Source organism: Bubalus bubalis, chromosome 17 (genome assembly GCF_019923935.1).
Source record: "Bubalus bubalis isolate 160015118507 breed Murrah chromosome 17, NDDB_SH_1, whole genome shotgun sequence".
In the NCBI taxonomy this organism is placed as follows: domain Eukaryota; kingdom Metazoa; phylum Chordata; class Mammalia; order Artiodactyla; family Bovidae; genus Bubalus; species Bubalus bubalis.
In genome coordinates this window covers 550,812-570,618 of record NC_059173.1, presented here as the reverse complement: position 1 = coordinate 570,618, position 19,807 = coordinate 550,812, and the positions used below count along the sequence as shown (strand labels likewise).

Here is a 19,807-nt window from a genome sequence, read left to right as displayed (position 1 = left end):
CCCGCCCCTTTCCGGGTTAACGCGCCAGGTGAGGCAAGGCGGAGTCAGACAGACGTGCGGCCCTGCCGCAACACTGCTGTCCGGGAGGAAGACGGTTCTCCCCTAGGCACACTTGGAAAGGCGGGTATCTGGCGGGGGGTTGGGCCCAAAGCAATATACAGAGATGATGCTCAACACAAACTTTAATAGGGAAACACGTCTGTCACGGGGCTGTCGGGGGACAGGATGCGGGGCTCCGGCCGCGCCCCCTTCAGTACTCCTCCCCTTCCTCGGCCTCCGCCTCCACCGAGTCCACGCCCACCTCCTCGTAATCCTTCTCCAGCGCCGCCAGGTCTTCCCGGGCCTCCGAGAACTCGCCCTCCTCCATGCCCTCCCCCACGTACCAGTGCACGAAGGCGCGCTTGGCGTACATGAGGTCGAACTTGTGGTCCAGGCGGGCCCAGGCCTCGGCGATGGCCGTGGTGTTGCTCAGCATGCACACGGCCCGCTGCACCTTGGCCAGGTCTCCCCCCGGGACCACCGTGGGGGGCTGGTAGTTGATGCCCACCTGCCAGAGAAGGAGAACATGGTGAAGTGGGGAGTGTGGCCTCGGAAATGGAAGCTTGTTTTTAAAAATAGGGGCCATGGACCCACTTTCGATGATGCCCTGTAGGAACGGGTACTGTATTTTTTGGCAGTATCTGCCACAGTTTACGGAGAAGGCAATGGCACCCCACTCCAGTACTCTTGCCTGGAAAATCCCATGGATGGAGGAGCCTGGTAGGCGGCAGTCCATGGGGTCGCTAGGAGTCGGTCACGACTGAGTGACTTCACTTTCAATTTTCACTTTCATACATTGGAGAAGGAAATGGCAACCCACTCCAGTGTTCTTGCCTGGAGAATCCCAGGGATGGGGGAGTCTGGTGGGCTGCCGTCTATGGGGTCGCACAGAGTCCGACACGACTGAAGCGACTTAGCAGCAGGAGCAGCCACTGTTTAATATCCTACATTTTCACTTTTAGAAGAGGACTTAAGCTTTTTCAGCCTTCTGCATGACTAAAACATCTTCCCACATACACACTTTTATAATGAGAAAACCTAATACAAACATGGAAAAGGATTCCACAAAAATGGTGAACCCCTGAGCAAACGGTTGTTAACATATGAAGCCACACTCAGACTGACAAGTGAGGATTCAACACCATCGGGGTGAACTTTCTTTTGTGGAGACAGCAGTGTGACCTCCTGTACCTCCCCAGACTGGCCTCCCCTCTGGCTCAGACTCAGCCAGGACGGGAAGCCTGGGCACAGTGCCAGGCACCCCACAGAGTGCTGCCCAGCTGAGAATGCCTTGGGTGGCAGCCTTCCCTTCCAAAGGTCAAAGTAAGGGCACTGAAAGGAAACTTCCTCAAACCAAGAAGAATGGAAGAAGAAAAGACTTCCCTGGTGGTCCAGATGCTGCGGTTTACTGCAGGGGGCCAAGGGCTGATATCTGGGCTAGGGACTAAGATCCCCCCTGCCAGGTGACATGGCAAAAAAAAAAAGCTTTCAACCCCAACCTATAACCTAACCTCAGAGGCCTGCAAACATCTATGGAAGGTGTAATTTCGTGGATATCTCCAGATTGGTGAAACCCGTTACATACACGTTATCCCTGAGAGTCACTTTACATGTGTGAGTTGTACACCCTCAGGTGGTCCGTGTCAAGGTGTCTTGAAGTGGGGCTCACAGAGGCCAGGTGGGTGCAACAACGTGGGTGTGGTCAGAGGCAAGCTCTGATATTTAAAATGGGAAAACGAAGACCCACACATCGCTGCTACTTGTCCTCATTTTCAATCTACAAAGGCCCTGGAGATGGCAACTCCCAGACACTGAAGGGACCCATCAGGGTTTAGACGCGGGATCCAGCACTTTATCTAACGCAGATCGCTTGTGAAAAAGGACTCAACGAGAAGAGGGCGCAGGGTTAACAAGCCCAGGCGTGGCCAGGCACTTAGCCTGGTGATCCGGGGTCTAAAGTGGGACATTCTGGGACTTGGCTTCAAATTCAGGATGCTCCTCTCTGGGCAGACGTTTCACTGTGACACTAAGCACAGTTGGAAGAGCCACTGAATCATCAGTGTGGTTTTGTATGGGAGGCGGCACTCCAAGTCTGGCTTGGAGAAACAGCAGGGAGCCACCCTTGGCCCCACAGAAAGTACTGCGCAATGAATGGAAGATCCTCTACAGAAACAAACGCCGCCTAAGATCCAGTGACAACTGGTCACTGAAGTAATGCGGGATCGAAACCCGTTGTTTCTATCACAGATGAGCCCCCGGACTCTGACCAGGTTCTTGGGGCGAGCAGCGGGGAAACGTGAGGACAGGCAGGCCTGCAGTCTGAGGTCTCTGAAAGCTCCCTCCTTCCGTCGCTGCCCCTGAGGCCGTTAGGTTCTAAAAGCTGTCTCAGCCTCTGTCTCTGAAGTGTAAGATATTAGTAATGTTAGCCCATGAGCATTATGGGTTGGTTGTGAGAAGTAAAGGTACATCAAGTACTGATCGAGATCAAGGCGTCCAGCACACCGATCACTAACCTTGCTGTCCCTGCAGCCCAGCTGCCCTGGAACAGGGGACCCTCCGTGTGGGTCAGCACCCCACCCGGGGCCGGCCACGGGCAGAAAGCTGCGCACACGCCACCGCCCAGCCTACCTTGAACCCGGTCGGGCACCAGTCCACAAACTGGATGGTGCGCTTGGTCTTGATGGTGGCGATGGCCGCGTTGACGTCTTTGGGGACCACGTCCCCCCGGTACAGCATGCAGCAGGCCATGTACTTGCCGTGGCGAGGGTCACACTTGACCATCTGGTTGGCCGGCTCGAAGCAGGCGTTGGTGATCTCGGCCACGGACAGCTGCTCGTGGTAGGCCTTCTCGGCCGAGATGACCGGGGCGTACGTGGCCAGGGGGAAGTGGATGCGGGGGTAGGGTACCAGGTTGGTCTGGAACTCGGTCAGGTCCACGTTGAGGGCGCCGTCGAAGCGCAGGGAGGCCGTGATGGAGGACACGATCTGCCCGATGAGCCGGTTGAGGTTGGTGTACGTGGGCCGCTCGATGTCCAGGTTGCGCCGGCAGATGTCGTAGATGGCCTCGTTGTCCACCATGAAGGCGCAGTCCGAGTGCTCCAGGGTCGTGTGCGTGGTCAGGATGGAGTTGTAGGGCTCCACCACGGCCGTGGAGACCTGGGGCGCCGGGTAGATGGCGAACTCCAGCTTGGACTTCTTGCCGTAGTCCACCGAGAGCCGCTCCATGAGCAGCGACGCGAAGCCCGAGCCGGTGCCGCCCCCGAAGCTGTGGAAGATGAGGAAGCCCTGCAGCCCCGTGCACAGGTCCGCCTGCGGGAGGGAGAGGCGTGAGCCGGGCCGCACGCGCCGCCGAGAGCCTCCCCTCCCCTCCCCGCCGGGAGCCCCCGGGCCCCCCTCACCAGTTTGCGGATGCGGTCCAGGACCAGGTCGACGATCTCCTTGCCGATGGTGTAGTGGCCACGGGCATAGTTGTTGGCCGCGTCTTCCTTCCCGGTGATCAGCTGCTCCGGGTGGAAGAGCTGCCTGTAGGTCCCCGTGCGCACCTCGTCTGCAGGGGGACAGCGGCCGGGCTTGGAGGACGCCGGTCCCACCCCCGTGGCCGGCTCTGGGACCCGCCCGTCTGCAGGCCCGCACCGTTCCTCCCTGGCCTGGGGTCAGGTCTCCCAGGAGAGTCTCCAAGACAGATACGCCCCACCTGCCATTTTCGGCTCCGGGGGTCCATCAACCCAGAAGAAGCCTCAGCGTGGCGGGTTCCCAAAGGACGGGAGCGCCCAGGCGGCTCTGCGGGCGCCTCTCGCCCACACCTGCCGCTCCACCCCAGGCGTCACTGGGACGGTCCTGCCACCCTGGACGGACGCCAGCCTGACTGACCCGCGCACCCCGTGGCCTGGGTCTCCCGGGCTCCGGGGTGACTGTCTTGTCGTCTCCTGGGTGGCCGCTCCCCTCGGAAACTACCTCGGGCTTCTGACCTGGAGGCACCCGGCGAAGGTTCTGGGCGTCCCTTGCCAAGTGGGAGGGTACCTACCGACCACGGTGGGCTCCAGGTCCACGAACACGGCCCTGGGCACGTGCTTGCCGGCCCCGGTCTCGCTGAAGAACGTGTTGAAGGAGTCATCCCCGCCGCCGATGGTCTTGTCGCTGGGCATCTGGCCGTCGGGCTGAATGCCATGCTCCAGGCAGTACAGCTCCCAGCAGGCGTTGCCGATCTGGACGCCCGCCTGCCCCACGTGGATGGAGATGCACTCGCGCTGGAAGCAGAGCAACGAGTGAGGCCTAGCGACACGGCCGTGGTCTCTGCACGGCACGCAGATCTAACTCAATGGCTGTATGTGCCTCAGAGCGTCTCAGGCTTTCTCAAGCCTTGTTTTCAAGGAGCCTTATGTGACCCTTTTAACCCTGTGAAACCTGGCTTGCTCCAAAGTACCTGAGCTGACAGCGCCAGAATTAGCCCAAAGCCTGCGTGTTTGCTACCATAGGTAAATCAGTTACTTTAAAACTTGCAAGCCATATAATGTCAATGACAAACTCCATGTTATGGCTAGTCACAGTACTTCTCTGAAGAATATAGCAATTTTGATCGTGTCCTGACCAAAGGATAGCTGTAATGGAGCTGGGAAAGGCAAGTGGATAGGACCTAATCACCTGCCCCTCTAGGTCTACCCTCTGCTCTCTGTCCAGCTCTGTGTTCCAGGCTGACTTGTACCCCCTAGCTTCTGGTTGCGTTAGCCCGTGTCAGTCAGCAGCAAGAGATGGAGGTTAGAGGAAGGTGTGGCCAAGCTGTCTTGGGTTCCTTTTCAAGGGCACAGACTGTGGGCAATCAGCAGTCGTCAGAAACCCACCCGCTCGGCTCTTTGTAAGCGCTGCCTCTGCTCACTCCTTGCAGCCTAGGATTAATGGCTCCCAGAACGGCATGTGCTGGGACACTGCGCTGTCCTCTGGTGGTTTCCTTAAACCCTTCCCCCTTCTTTATAAGTACTATCTTCTAACAGATTGCACTCACAGTACCTATTAAATATTTTGAATGTGCCCTCGATTTCCTGCTGGGAATGTAACTCTACATTCCCTAACCGTCTGGATGATTTTAGACACATCATCCGAACAAATACATAGAGGAGATCAAGTGAGATCTGAGGAGTGCCACTCACCCTAAATTCTAACTTACAGTCCTAGGAGCTTGGTCCTGTTTCTATCACACAAGCACCGTATGTCAGAGATGAACGTGAGTCAGCAGTCCCTGCACCTCATTCCGGAGCGAAGCACTGGGCTCTGGAAAGACCTCCTCCAGTAACAGAGCACTCACTCCTCCAGAAGAGACTCTTAACAGAGCCCTGGAAATGCCTTTGAAATCCACCCAGCCACACGGTCTTCAAACGCACAGTGTTCGCTTTGAATCCAGAACGGCTGTATTTCACAGCACGCCTGTGTCACTCTTGCCTGCTCAGCCCCAGTGTGTTCAGGGTCAGCTCTGTGACCCAATGTCTTCAAATGTGCGGCTGGGGAGCTCCGTGGTCAGTAGAGGCCATGTCCACCTGACTGACTGACAATGAAAGGAATCGCTCGGGGAAATCATTCCTCACTGTCCTCAGAAAGGCAAGCGCACCGCCGTCCTCGCCTGGATCACTGAAGTTTGGTTAATGATATTCCTGTCCCTGGCTCCATTTCCTCTCCCAAAGCTCCCGCAGACCAAATCCTGTGCCCCCGGTTCTCGGTAGATGACCTCCTTCCCGAGCAGGCCCCCTCAACCTCTGGAGCCCGGCGCTGCCCACTGTCCGCTCCCCGCGAGCTGGACCTGGGACTGCCTGCCTCCTCTGAGCCCTGGGGCTTCAAGGCAAGGCGCGCTGGCCGCCGAGGCCCTCGGACGTCGATCCTCTCGGGAACTACGGCTCTGCCTTCGCAGTTTCTCTTTCTCAGCTTCTGTTCGGGTCGCCGCGTGATTCACACCAGAGGCCCACACGGGGCTTCTCCAGCGTCCTCGGTCTGAGCCCCCCCTACCAGGAACATGGCCCCCAGGCCTCCTGGCCCGCCCGTCCTCCCGCTCCGTCCATCCGTACCATGATGAGCTCAACCGCCGCCGCCTCCGCCGCCGGTACACAAACACCAACCGCTCTTGCAGACGCCGCCGCTCAACTGCAGACGCCAAGCCTCGAGCTCCTTGGACGAGCCCCCCCACGTCGTCGAGGACCCAACGCCGCCGCCGCCGCCGATGCCCATTGGTCCAGAGCGCTGCGGGGCGGGGCGAAGCCTAGAATCCCGCTTCTGATGGACTCACACGGGACTCTCGGTTTGTGGTGCGTTCTGATTGGACATGGGTTTGGCGGGAAGGCTGCGCGCGGGAGGCGGAGCGCGCCCGGTCTCCTTATTCGGTTTCCTCCAACTCGTCCCCGCCCCGCCCCGCCCCGCCCGCACCTTGCAGCAGGCCTGCTCTGGTCTACTCCGCCGCACCCCGCAGGTTCTCCGCCCGGGGCCTCCTTGTTATTTGGGGAGGGCGCTGGGCCGTCGTGGAATGACTGGCTTGGTTATTTGCAGGCCCTACAGGGAAGTAGGGGACCGTCCTGCGGCGCTCGGCCCAGCCCCGCGCTCCGACTGTGAGGTCCTCTCACCGCCCTGTAGGGCGGAGGGTTGCCAAAGGAGTGCTGCCCAGCATGGGAGCAGGGAGAGCAGGCTCCTGGGGCTCTTCACGGGCCCTCATCCCGCAGGCCTGGCTCCTGTTATCCTCCGTCGCCTCCTGGCCCCGAGCACCGCCCCAGGTTAGGACGTCGTCGTGGGTATGGGGGGACCGTCCTTCCTCAGGCGCCGAGAACGCCGCAGACTCGAAGCCTGTGCTGCCGGCTTGGTCTTAAGTACGACTTATTTTTCTGGTTGTAAAAGTAAAACACTGAGTGTGAAGAGTGGAAAAAGCAAAAAAAAAAAAAAAGGAAATAAAAGCCATAAAGCCAAAACCTAGAGATAAGCATTGTTAATGTGCCAGGGTTGTTTTGTTTTGGGTCTTTTTTTATTTTGCTTTTCTGCTAGTATACACATTTATACATTTTTTCACACGATATGGACCAAAGAATGTGTATATATAACAGCACCCCACTCCAGCACTCTTGCCTGGAAAATCCCATGGACGGAGGAGCCTGGTGGGCTGCAGTCCATCCTGGTGGGCTGCAGTCCATGGGGTCACTGGGAGTCAGACACGACTGAGTGACTTCACTTTCCCTTTTTACTTTGATGCATTGGAGAAGGAAATGGCAACCCACTCCAGTGTTCTTGCCTGGAGAATCCCAGGGACGGGGGAGCCTGGTGGGCTGCCGTCTATGGGGTCGCACAGAGTCGGACACTGAAGTGACTGAAGTAGTTTAGCAGCAGCAGCAACAGTTTTTCTGAGATAGAATGTACATATTGGACAAGTCACCCAGTTAAAGTGGTGCAATAAGTGGTCCTTTATGATAAACTTCTTTCACTTAGGGTAGGGTTCATCCATGTTGTCGCACGTGTCATTACTTCCTTCCTTTTTTTCTTAACTGTATAAGACCCAGTTTGCATACCGTACAATTCATCTATTTAAAGTACACAATTCAAATACTTGTAGTATGTTACTGAAATTGTGCAACCATTACCATAATCAGTTTTAGAACATTTCCATCATCCCAAATTTCATCCTTTTTTATTGCCAAGTAATATTCCATTGTATAAGTACACTACATTGTATTTATCCACTCATCACTTGGTGGGTATTTGCATTCTGTGGATATCATGGATACAGCTGCCATGAACATGTATGTTCAAGTTTTTGTGTGGACATGTTTTCATTTCTCTAGGAGTACAAATTTGGGACCTGAATGAGAACAACGGAAGACCCTAACACTGATGTCTCAGTCACTGTGAAGGCCAGCTCTGTAGGACTTCTGCCTGGTTGACATGGGGCCTCAGTTGAAAGGCACCTTGAAGTTGAAGTGGCCCGTGGGAGAGAGAAGAAAGTCACACAACACATAGTCACTCAGATGGTGTGAAGAGGGCCAGCAGTTCTTTTTTGTACTCCACTCTGCGGGCAGCCGTCTTTATGCAAAGCCCTGGAAGAATGACCTTCACTGAACTGGCGAGGTCATCAAACTCTCTGTTCACCTGGATATCCTGAGGAGAAACCCATCACCAGGCAGGATGTTATCACTTTCTGAGAACTTGGCCATTTTACACACACGAGGTCTCAAAGAACCTCATAGGGCATCAGTTCGTCCCAAGTTTGAACAATTGAAACTGTAAACACATCTCTGAACAGGCTTTGACTCAAGCCTGGGTTGAAATAAATCAGAGGGATAATGAGCAGTGATTTGTAACTAGACTCTTCATGATTTATATTTGGGGATTCTCTCATTTGTGTTTAACCACCTTAGAAAAGAGTGATATTTTTCCTACGTTAAAAGGCAAAACTGGAACTTCTCTGGTGGTCCAGTGGCTAAGACTCCACACTGCCAATAAAGAATTTTTTAAAGGCAAAATGGAGTGAAACAGGGTCTTCATCTCTCATGCAGCCCCTCAAGCGAACCTCCAGCACTAGGATCCACTCGCGGGCACTACCGGCTGGGAGGAGGGGCTGCCTTTCAAGAGCTGAACCTGCAAATCCAAACATCAGTGAGCATGGGCCTCTGAGCCACCTGTTCTCTCTCTGCCAGTGAAGAACCCAGGCAGGGGTCCGAGGTGAGACCACCATGACACCCCGCACAGGGGCAGGAGCGCAGTCAGAGTGGCCAGCTTGGAACTCGGATATGGCCACACCGTATACCTGAGCCAGGCACTCTCTCCAATCCCCACTTCTTTCTTTCTAAAATGGAGAAAGTCATATCTCCCAGGGCTGTTGGGAGGGTCAGAGACAAGGTTTATGAGAAACTCACAGAAAAGTCCAGAAGCTCCAGTGCAGACTGTGGATTAGCCTGGACAGACTTAAGCACACCAGAGCAGCCTTCACTTCGCATGGGATTCCTGGACACCTGAGAAGCACGCAAGTCCCTCAGTGAGGGACGCCGAGCCCAGGCAGCAGGAGCGATCCCCCATCTCTGTGGATGTGGCTCTGAGATAGTGGGCGGCCCCACTATCTCAGCTCAAAAGGCTCCTCCCTGCGACCTGATGCCTTTGGTGGTGCTGGAACCGGGAATAGTGGAAGGGAGTGGACACTGGCTGCACCCCCAGCCTGTGCCCACTCTGTCAGGAATCAAAGAGACACACGAGACACACCCTACCCTTAAAGAGCTCACCGTTGCAGGGAGGAGAGGAAAGGAAACAGAACAGTGCAGTGTGGAGAGTGCTCAGAGACCCCTGCGCTGACCCTCCATGGGAAGGGAAGGGTGGATGGGACGAAACACCCAAGCTGAGCTTTCCAGGCCAGGTGGGTTGAGTTGGGCATTTCAACAAGAAGCCACAGGAGCGAAGCAGGGTTGAGAGGTTGTACCGCATGGCTGGGAACTGCAAGCAGCTTGGGATGAGTCTTTTCATGCTGTTCATGGGGTTCTCAAGGCAAGAACACTGAAGTGGTTTGCCGTTCCCTTCTCCAGTGGACCACGTCTTGTCAGAACTCTCTACCATGACCCGTCCATCTTGGGTGGCCCTACATGGCATGGCTCATAGTTTCATTGAGTTAGACAAGGCTGTGGTCCATGTTATCAGTTTGATTAGTTTTCTGTGATTGTGGTTTTCAGTCTGCTCTCTGATGGAGAAGGATAAGAGGCTTATGGAAGCTTCCTGATGGGAGAGACTGATTGTGGGGGAAACTCTTTTGTTCTGATGGGTGGGGCCATGCTCAGTAAATCTTCAATCCAATTTTCTGTTGATGGCCGGGGCTGTGTTCCCTCCTTGTTTGACAACAGACTGGTTCCAAATTGGGAAAGGAGTATGTAAGGCTGTATATTGTCACCCTGCTTATTTAACTTATATGCAGAGTATATCATGAGAAATGCTGGACTGGATGAAGCATAAGCTGGAATCAAGATTGCCAGGAGAAATATCAATAACCTCAGATATGCAGATGACACCACTCTTATGGCAGAAAGTGAAGAGGAACTGCAGATCCTCTTGATGAAAGTGAAAGAGGAGAGTGAAAAAGGTGGCTTAAAACTCAACATTCAAAAAAAGAAGATTGTGTCATCCAGTCCCATCACTTCATGGCAAATAGATGGGGAAACAATGGAAAGAGTGACAGACTTTCTTTTCTTGGGCTCCAAAATCATTGCAGATGGCGACTGCAGTCGTGAAATTAAAAGACACTTGCTCCTTGGAAGAAAAGCTATGACCAACCTAGACAGCATATTAAAAAGCAGAGACATTACTTTTCTAGCAAAGTCTAGTCAAAGCTATGGTTTTTCCAGTGGTCACGTATGGATGTGAGAGTTGGACTGTGAGGAAAGCTGAGTGCCGAAGAATTGATGCTTTTGAACTGTGGTGTTGGAGAAGACTCTTGAGAGTCCCTTGGACTGCAAGGAGATCCAACCAGCCCGTCTTAAAGGAGATCAGTCCTGCATGTTCATTGGAAGGACTGATGCTGAAGCTGAAACCCCAATACTTTTGCCACCTGATGCAAAGAATTGAGTCATTGGAAAAGACCATGATCCTGGGAAGGATTGAAGGCAGGAGAAGGGTACGACAGAGGATGAGATGGTTGGATGGTATATCACTGACTCGATGGACATGGGTTTGAGCAAGCTCTGGGAGTTGGTGATGGACAGGGAGGCCTGGCATGCTGCAGTCCATGGGGTCGCAAAGAGTCGGACACGACTGAGAGACTGAACTGAACTGGGCTGAGAGTGAAGGGGCTCAAGATGGGGAGGAGGGCGGGGCTGGCGGAGCGCAGAGCCCATGTGCTGTGAATGAGCAGATGACTAAGCTTGGCGTTTTCCACAGAGATTTAAAGCCGGGACCGTTTCCTGTTTAGGAAGATGACCTGATGGCAGACGGGGAGGAGGAGCAGTGGGCAACCCTTCCCTCTCCCCGGAGGGAAGGTGTGGGACGAGGTGGGGTCAGCACTGGGCCCCAGCTGACAGGATGCGAAGGAGCCCCCACCTAGAGGCAGCCCTTTGGGGGGACGGTGAGGTCAGGTTTGACTCCCAGAATCCCGTGTGCCTGTTCTCATCTAGGGTACCATCCGCCAGGTGGCTAGAAATGGAGACTCAGAGCTTAGAGAGAGGTCTGGGTTCTACTCGGGGGCAAGAGTGAGCCTCAGGCTGGGGAAGTGGGTGTTGCTGGGGGCTCCTGTCCTCCCTGAGGGCCAGGCAGGGATGATGTCCCCAGACCTGCTGGCGCTGTCCTCGGAGCACGTGCAGCTGGCAGAGAGGTCCTGGAGGGCCTGCTCCGGCCTCCCTTCACTGCCTTCTGCTCTCAGTGGTTGGCCACATCCTCCCCACTGGAGAAGGAACACCTGCATGGCCCCTGGGTTCCAGCAAGGCCAGGGGGAGGTGAGGGGAAGCCCGGTGGGCCTGGGGGTAGTCTGAAGGAATCTGTGGGCCAGGCCAGAGATGGGTGAGTGGATGACGAGGTTGCAGGAGGAAGCCGGGTACCCCCTCCCCCGTGTGCCCGCAGGCACCGGGCTGAGATGTGGCAGGGAGGGTGCTGTGTGGGCAGGTACAGGTGGGTCTGTGCCGGGGCCTCCCCCATCAGGCTGGCACTCACAGCAAGAATCCTCAGTGTCTGGTTGACTCGCAGGCCCAGGCCCAGGCTCAGGGCTCCCACCGCAGAGATGCGGTTGTTGCTGCAACAGAAAGGCGTGTGCCTTGCGCTGCCTTGCAGGCAGCTGTGCAGAGCCACGTTGCCCCGGGGCCGCGGCTGGAGCTGCTGCTGCAACCCCCAGGTCCAGCCTCCAAGCACTCCCCGGGGGCCCCGGGCAAGTCAGTGTGTAGACACTTCAATGGAGTCTCCAGTGTTCAGGGTCCAGCAGACATGCCTAGAGAGTTGTTCCCTGCCAACTCCACTCCCCAGTGGAGACCGGCTGCTGCTCCCGGGCCCTCAGCGCTCAGCAAGTGCTCCCTTACGTCCTGCACCCTGGCTCTGTCCCCACGACAGCCACCCAGCCCCCTTCCCACCTCCTGCTCCAGGCCCCCTCACTGCTCTTGGCTGCTTTGTCTCCAGGCCAGCCCCATTTCCCTCTATCTTCTCAGACCCCAGCTTTCCCCCACCGGGAGGGGAAAATGGGTAGATGGAGCAGATGCCTGTGCCGATGGCGGACAGCCCAGGACCTGTCTGACCCCCACCTCCTCCCTTCCCTCTGGTTTTCCCAGGAAGCCTGGGACCCTGCCTGGGCTTGGAGGAGCAGCCCAGCCATGGCAGGCCCTCAGCAGCCACATGCTGGACAGAGCACAAACCCCTCCTGAAAGGGAGGAGCACGTACGTGGAGCACCACCGCCCACACCAGCTCTGCTGAAGAGGTTTACATGTTACACCTCCCACCCCCCAGCCACACGGTAGGAATTACGAGTCCCCAGGTACAAAGGATGGGCTTCCCTAGTGGCTCAGAGAGTCAAGAATCTGCCTGCAATGCAGGAGACCCAGGTTCAGTCCCTGGGTTGGGAAGATCCCCTGGAGGAGGGCATGGCAACCCACTCCAGTATTCTGGCCTGGAGAATCCCATGGACAGAGGAGCCTGGCAGACTACAGTCCATAGGGTCACAAAGCATCAGACACGATTGAGGGACTAACACTTTCACGTAGCAAGGATGAACTTGAGTGAGGGGGACAGAGTGGCATGCCCTGGGACTGTGACAGGTTCCAGCCCTGACGGTGAACAGCAGCGGGAGGATCCCCAGTCCCTGGGTGGCGGGGGGCCTGGGGGCGGAGACGGGGGCCCCCTGCTCTCACCTCATGTAGAGCTCCTCCAGCACGTTGTTGGTCTTGAGCACCTCCCCCACCGCGGAGGCTCCAGAATCCCCACAGCCATTGTACGAGATGTCCAGGACCCTCAGGAAGATGTTTGCCTGGGACACAAAGGAGCAACCCCATGGGACCACACGTGCCGATGGAGGAAGCCAGGCCCCAGCCTCCGAGCCCAGGAGAGCTGAGGAGCAGAGTGTGGACCGGGAGTAGAAGACCACAGAGGTTGCCGGGGAGAGCCCTGGGCTTGGGCAGTGGTGACCAGTAGAGGGTGGGCACGGATGTGGGTGAGCCTCAGAGTGAGCGGTCTGCCCTGGGGCCACAGGCCCCAGAGACACAGTGATGGGGACCCCTCCCAGGCAGGGACCCCAAGGCACAGAGCATCCCAGGGCCCAAGGAGGATGCCAGTGAAGGACTGTTGGATGAAATGTGCCCGGAGGACTGTGATGGGGAGAAGTTGGGGGCCCGTGGGTGCCCAGCTTGTGGGGCGGGACCCCGGTCAGCCTTGTCGGAGGGCAAGGCCATGCTGCCATTCCCCAAGAAGGATCCTGCAGAGGCAGCTGCCCCCAGGGGCATCACGGGGCCCTGTGCCCCCCATTCCCCAGGTGTTGGGACCAGGGAACAGGCAGAGCATGTGAGAGGGTGTGCAGGGGTCCCGGGGCCCAGGGCTGTCATCTCAGGCAAGCATCTGCCCAGCGGTGAGTGTGCGTCACTGGACCAATGGTGTCCCCCCAACCCGAGTGTCCATGACGTCTCTGGAGGCATGCGTCTCCAGCTGTGGATCCCTCACTCAGCGCCCTGAGAGTCGGTGCAGGGAGACCAAACTGTCGTCATTAAATAGAGCCAGGGAAACTGAAGTCACCTGGAGAAACATCCTCTAAGCGCTGCTGGACAGATCCAAGCCTCCTTTCTTCCTTTTCTTTTTTTCTTTTTTTTTTTGCCTGTACCATGAGGCATGTGGGATCTGGTTCCCCAACCAGGAATTGAACCTGTGCCCCCTGAAGTGAGAGCACATAGTCTTAGCCACTGGACTGCCAGGGAAGTCCCTAAGGCTCATTTCTGAAGAGCTGCAAGAGATGGGGGCTGGTGGCTGGGAGACCCAGCCCTGAAGGAGGCCAGAGGGGCTTGCTGGGCGGGGCCTCGTACCTCCAGTCCTCTGGCGAAGGCTACGGCTCCCAGGCCTCGCAAATGATTCCAGCTCACGTTGAGCTCCATGAGTCCTGTGTTTTCTGCCAGGGCTGGTCCAAGCGTCTCCCCTTCAGAAACACCACGACAGACTTTCTTATTCACTCTGATCATTCCTTCAAGAACTGATAGTGATACCCGCTGTGGGCCAGGGCCTCTGCTGTGCACGCCAGAAAAGTGGAGAGAGCCTTGAGGATGAAGGGACACCCCATGCACCCGTGGAGAGCGAATGTGGGGGGAGAAGGAGGGACAGGGAACCCAGGGCTCATGGAAACGCACACAGGCCTGGCGCTGGGCCCCCGGGTGAGGCTGTGAGGGGACGTAGGAGAGACGGGCACTAGAGAGATGCTTTAAGGAGAGACAAGGTTATGGTGGGTGGGGGCGGGAACCAGAGGTCAGGGGGCCCATTGGGTGGCTTGTGCCGCCGTCTACGCAGGAGGAGACAAGGTCAGTGTGGCTGTGGTAGAGGGCAGGCAGCGGGGTAGAAAAGGAGAGGACTTCCCTGGTGTGGACCAGGGCTCCCAGGGCAGGGGGCCCAGGTCGGATCCTGGGTCAGGGAGCTAGGTCACACGTGCTGCAGCTGAAGAGCCTGCGTGCCACAGCTGGGACCTAGTGCAGCAAAGAAATAAGTAGTGAAGTGAAAGTCACTCAGTCGTGTCCGACTCTCTGCAACCCCATGGCCTGCAGCCCACCAGGCTCCTCTGCCCATGGGATTCTCCAGGCAAGAATACTGGAGCGGGTTGCCATGCCCTTCTTCAAATAAATAAGTGAATATTAAAAAGAGAGGGAAAAAAGGAAAGGAAAGAGCAGGTCTGGGTGGGTAAGAAACCCGAGAGCTATTTCACATGTAAGATGGACTCTGCCGAGTCCAGGCTCAGTGGGTCTGACCCGCTCCTGGTTCTCAGTTCCAGCTGCCCCTGCTCCCCCACCCCACCCCCATGTGCAACTGCTGACGCCCTTCTTTACCTGGGGAACAGCGCCTCATTCCCGGCCGGGAAGCCTTGCTTACTCAGCCAGGCCGGGTCGGACCACCTCGGACCCCTTGTCTGCTCTGTGTCCATCCTTAAACCTCCCTGCCTGGCCCCTCTCCATGGTGCCGCACCCAGCACAGAGCAGAAGGCTCGGCGGCCAGGTCCGCAGACGTGGCAGCACCTTGGAGAGCTCCCTGCAGGGCCGCGAGGACTCCTGGCGCCTCCCTGAGATCCGGAACCCCACCCCGTGTCCAGCACCAGGTCTGACAGCCGCAGGGTCTCAGACACATCCAGGGCTGGGAGAGGCAGGCGGCAGCGGCGCCCGCTTTGGCGGGAACCCCCTTCTGTGCTGAGCAGCGGGAGGGTGAGCGGGACCTACAGCTGTGAATAAGCCTTCTGTGCTCCCGGTGCGTGTTCCTCACGACCCCCGCAGCCACCCCACAAGGTTGGTGCTACCCTGGCCTCAGGTCAGGTGGGGAGGCTGAGACCCCTCAGGGAGGCGGGTCCGCCCACAGACCCTCACGTGCCGTGCAGCCTTCAAAGGCCTCGAGTCCCAAGCCCCTCCGACCTCACTGCCTGTCTAGTGCTGACCCAAAGGGTCACCTAGACTTACTTTGTTGAAAGCCTGAAGTGAGCTTCTCTTTTAATTTGCCTGTTCCCCCAGCAGTTTTCTTAGAAGGCAGGCTGTCTGTCTCACAGTTGAACTCTAGGACTGATTCTCCCACAGCGAGGCTAGCGCCATTCACTCAGGCTCAGCAGGCAGAGCAGTGATTCCTGAACTTTGTGGATCAGGCGAATCTCCTGGGGCAGCTGTTACAATGCAGGTGCACAGGCATGCCCCCCAAGAGGGCTCAGAGGCCCAGCAGATCCCAGGCCACGGAATCTGTATTCCTAACCCAGGGTCCCGGGGGATTTTTTTTTTTAATTTTTAAAAAATGTTTTTAAAAATTTTATTTGTCTGCACTAGGTCTTAGTTGAAACATATGAGATCTGGTTCCCTGACCGAAGATCGAACCCAGGGCCCCTGCATTGGAAACGCAGAGTCCTAGCCGCTGGACCTTCAGGGAAGGTCCCCAGGTGACTGGGTGTATGCTCCTGGCAGGGCGGCCAGCCCGTGCAGAGGCCCTGGGGCACGGGAGAAGGTGCTGAGACGGGGGAGTCCCACTGATGTCTCCCACCGCACTTGGAGCAACGTCCACACGTCCTGCCTTGATGTGGGCCCTGCAGCCCCTCTGCCGCTCCATCCCACGCCGGGCCCCTCTCTCCGGGCTCAGTAGCCCAGCCACCCTGGTGTCTGTCTGTCTCTCTGGGAAATGGTTCCTCTGCGTGAAATGCTCTCCCTCTGGTCTTGCCATGACTGACTTCTCCGTCCTGCACACTTCAGCTTAAACGTCACCTCCTCACAGAGTCCTCCGCGGTGGTCACCTCTCTGAAGTAGTGGGGGGGAGTTCATTCTTCTCTAGAATCCTGCCCTGCTTCTTTCTTTTGTAGCACCAATAATTATGGAGGGTAATCCTGTTAACATGTGAAGGCATGCTTGCTAATTTGCTTCAGTCGTGTCTGACTCTCTGCGACCCCATGGACTATAGCCCACCAGGCTCTCTGTCCGTGGGATTCTCCACGCAAGAACACTGGAGTGGATTGCCGTGCCCTCCTCCAGGGGGTCTCCCTGACCCAAGGACTGAACCCGAGTCTCTCACATCTCCTGCATCGGCAAGCAGGTTCTTTATCATTAGCACTACCTGGGAAGCCCTCCGTGAGGGCAAGGGCTCTGTTGAGTTTATGGTTGGAGCCCTAGTGGCTGTCAGGCCCACAGGCAGTGCTGGGCAGAGAAGTATCTGGGGAATGGACTGAGACTCCCGGGGTGGGGGTGGGGTGCAGGGACAGGAGCCGGGCACGGCTGCTCTGAGTGGTCCTGCCTACCTCCGCCCACCCTGCCCCAGGAAGACGGTCAAGAGCACCACCGTGGTGACCCTGGCCAGCGGCCGGATGGTACCTGCTTGGTCATTCAGCTGGTTGTAGCTCAGGTCCAGGGATTTCAGGCCCGTGTGGGCCAGCAGGAGCTCAGCCAGGCACTGGGCTGCCTGCTCTTCCAGGCCGTTCCCTGCCAACTGCAGTCTCTGCACAGCCGGGCTCACTGCCAGGGCGGCACAGATGGCCTGGGCTCCCTCCGCTCCCAGGCGGTTCTCCGACAGGTCCACATCTGGGGGCCAGCACCAGTCCTCAGGGACGGGCTCCAGAGCCAGGCCCCACCCCTTCCATCCCCCACAGCTGCCCAGCCTGTCCCGGCATGGGGGACTTAGTGGCCGGACTGTCCTGGGGTGGGTGGTGAGTGTGCCCCCATCAGCTGGGTCCCCTGCGGCCCCAGGCAGCTCCCCAGAGCCCTGTCCCCAGTCCGTGTATCCACAAGCTTTGTCGGGGGGCTAACGCCGCCTACTCTGCGGGGCTGTAATGTAGATGCACCCAGCCCCACGGTGGGTGATTCACTCCTGGCAGCCGTGTGGCCCACCCGTGGAAGCCTCACTGCCACGTTTCCGGGGACTGGCAGTGACGCCTAAGTGGCCGCGTGTGGAGGTCTTACGTGAGCAGACGCTCTGCGGAGCGTATGTCCCCACGTCTCCAAGGGCTGAGTGTTGAAAACTGAGGCTCAGCGAGCCTGGCTCCTTGCCCAGGGTCTCCCTGCCCTTCCGTGGCAGAGACGGTGTCTAGATCCAGCCCCTCTCATCTCGCCCTGCCTGGCCCCTGCCCGTCTGCCCCCTGCCTCTCTGCATCCAGGCACTGGGAGGGCACCACACACAGTGGGTGCTGGCTGGCTGAAGACAGTGGAGGAGGCCCCACAACTCCGGGTGCCCCACAGAGGGCCTGGCCCCACCCCACCCTCCCCACCCTGTGATGAAGCCCTGCCCCCCAGCAGCAGCAGCAGCTGGGAGCGGGGTGGGAAGGCCCCGTGTTGGGTAGCCCAGCCCCACCCCAGGCTCAGAACCTACCACAGATACTGCGGCTTCTGCTCAGAGCGCCTGCCAGGGCCTCTGCACCAGCCCCACAGAGTCCGTTGTCCCGAAGGTCCAGCCGCTTGATGCAGGAATTGGAGGTCAGTGCATGGGCCAGAGCCCGGGCCCCCGGGACAGAGAGGGACCTGAGGGGCCTGGTCCTTCCCAGGGCCGCAGACACAGCAGGGCACTCCCTGGGCTCTGCCTGAGGGGCTCAGCCTGCTCAGTTCATTCCTACAGGCCCAGGGATGCCAGCTTCTCCTTATCGGTCTCCCCAGGAGCTTAACCTAATAAATCAGGGGTGTCTTGCAGGCCCCGCTGGAGAAGGCAATGGCACCCCACTCCAGTACTCTTGCCTGACAAATCCCATGGATGGAGGAGCCTGGAAGGCTGCAGTCCATGGGGTCGCTAAGAGTCAGGCACAACTTTCACTTTTCACTTTCATGCATGGAGAAGTAAATGGCAACCCACTCCAGTGTTCTTGCCTGGAGAATCCCAGGGACGGGGGAGCCTGGTGGGCTGCTGTCTATGGGGTCACACAGAGTCGGACACGCCTGAAGCGACTTAGCAGTAGCTGCAGGCCCCCCAGTCCTTGTACTGAACTCTGTTGTAACCCCGATCCCACCTGTCACTCAGTGTGGGGGCTGGGACATGCCTGGGACCCCGAGCAGGGCTGGGGAAGTGTGGGGGGTGGGCTCAGGAAAGGACTCCTCCCAAGGCTGCTGCCTCCCAGGTCCTCGCCCTCCAAGCCTGCACGAGGGTCCCTCCCGGGGTACCTGGGGCCCCAGGCCACGGTGCCGCAGGCTGAGCTCTGGGGCGCTCCCTTGGCGCAGAAAGCAGGAGGCGGGCACGACGCTATAGGCTCGGCAGGACCTCAGGTAGACGGTGTCCTTGCCCAGCTCGCCAGGCTTGCAGGCGCCTGATGGGAGATGGGGTTCACGTGGCTCCCTCCTGGCCAGCCCCACTGCCCAACCTGGTCTCCCCTCTGGAGGCGTTTCCTCCTGTGCTGGCGGGGACCGCGGCCCCACGTGCAGTCCGGCCGCTTGTGTAGCTGGTCCTGGCCCTCCCCTCCCCGCCCACCCCCCAGACTCCGCAGTGTATGCTGTCTCTTCCACCGGATTGCAGACCACAGGGCTGTGGGAACCTCTTATGGGGGAGGAAACTGAAACAATTCTAAGTTCCCACCTCCATTCCTTTAGTTTTTTTTCTGATGGCCCGGGTGAGACAGCCCTTCTTACGCTGTTTGGGGTGTGGGGGGTTGCCTCTTAACCTCATTCTGGAAGCCTGTTCCAAGGATGGGACGCCAGGAGCATGGTGGGGAAGGCACAGGGCGAGAGCCGCCCCCAGCCCCACGGAGGGGTGCGCTCCTGCCGGACGGGGTCCCCTGCCTACGCGGCCCCAGCCTGCCCCCACCCCCTGCCAGTAGGCACCTTCTGTCTCCTGGTCTGAGTCCGAATCCGCGTCCGAACCCTTCTTGGCCTCCGGGACCCCAGCAGGACACCCACAGACCGCCGCTGCCCCTTCCTCCTGGCCTTCCTTCTCCCCAGGCTCCTGGAGGGGACCCCTCATGGTTACGCCCACTCTGCAGTCGCGGCCACAGAGCGGGGATGCGAGGGACTGCCGCGGAGCCCGGCCCGGGGATGGGATGGGCCCTCCGGCGCATTGGCCAATCTGATGGGGCGCTTGTCCGCTGCAGCCAATAGGGACGCCTCGCCGGCAGCGGTTGCCTAGGTGACTCCAAGTTGTTGGTTGCTGCGGACGCCGCCGCCAAGAGCGGGCGCTGACCTTGGC

The 19,807-nt window shown here is 58.1% G+C and overlaps 2 protein-coding genes and 1 long non-coding RNA gene across 3 annotated transcripts; 1 reads left to right on the top strand and 2 right to left on the bottom strand.

The window, feature by feature from the left end:
- Positions 1 to 164: 164 nt before the first annotated feature.
- LOC112579865 (tubulin alpha-3 chain) lies at positions 165 to 6,229 on the bottom strand. Its single transcript, XM_025267206.2, has 5 exons — positions 6,090 to 6,229; positions 4,064 to 4,286; positions 3,438 to 3,586; positions 2,668 to 3,348; positions 165 to 547 (listed from the first exon to the last, which is right to left on the bottom strand). Exons 1-5 carry the CDS (start codon positions 6,090 to 6,092, stop codon positions 251 to 253), a joined length of 1,353 nt encoding a protein of 450 aa, XP_025122991.1. The 5' UTR covers positions 6,093 to 6,229; the 3' UTR covers positions 165 to 250.
- Positions 4,268 to 8,346, top strand: LOC112579866. Its single transcript, XR_006545728.1, has 2 exons — positions 4,268 to 6,878; positions 7,842 to 8,346. It is a non-coding gene; the product is annotated as an uncharacterized LOC112579866 (long non-coding RNA).
- Positions 8,017 to 19,684, bottom strand: LRRC74B (leucine rich repeat containing 74B). The gene is made up of 9 exons (XM_044930598.1): positions 19,447 to 19,684; positions 18,792 to 18,935; positions 18,014 to 18,145; positions 17,023 to 17,229; positions 14,017 to 14,126; positions 12,859 to 12,974; positions 11,677 to 11,755; positions 8,913 to 9,008; positions 8,017 to 8,154 (listed from the first exon to the last, which is right to left on the bottom strand). The coding sequence occupies exons 1-9, from the start codon at positions 19,583 to 19,585 to the stop codon at positions 8,017 to 8,019; spliced, it is 1,161 nt and encodes a 386-aa protein (XP_044786533.1). The 5' UTR covers positions 19,586 to 19,684.
- Positions 19,685 to 19,807: the final 123 nt, after the last annotated feature.

What these genes read in the sequence shown, in the direction of transcription:
- LRRC74B (XM_044930598.1), bottom strand. Translation starts at nt 19,585, where the DNA reads ATGAGGGGTCCCCTCCAGGAGCCTGGGGAGAAGGAAGGCCAGGAGGAA. An exon ending in CCAGCTGAATGACCAAGCAG is followed by an intron (nt 14,127 to 17,022) that starts GTACCATCCGGC and finishes GTGTTTCTGAAG; the next exon opens with GGGAGACGCTTGGACCAGCC. An exon ending in AGACACTGAGGATTCTTGCT is followed by an intron (nt 9,009 to 11,676) that starts GTGAGTGCCAGC and finishes CGTGCTTCTCAG; the next exon opens with GTGTCCAGGAATCCCATGCG.
- LOC112579865 (XM_025267206.2), bottom strand. An exon ending in TGGACCGCATCCGCAAACTG is followed by an intron (nt 3,349 to 3,437) that starts GTGAGGGGGGCC and finishes TCCCTCCCGCAG; the next exon opens with GCGGACCTGTGCACGGGGCT. An exon ending in GGTGCCCGACCGGGTTCAAG is followed by an intron (nt 548 to 2,667) that starts GTAGGCTGGGCG and finishes CTTCTCTGGCAG; the next exon opens with GTGGGCATCAACTACCAGCC.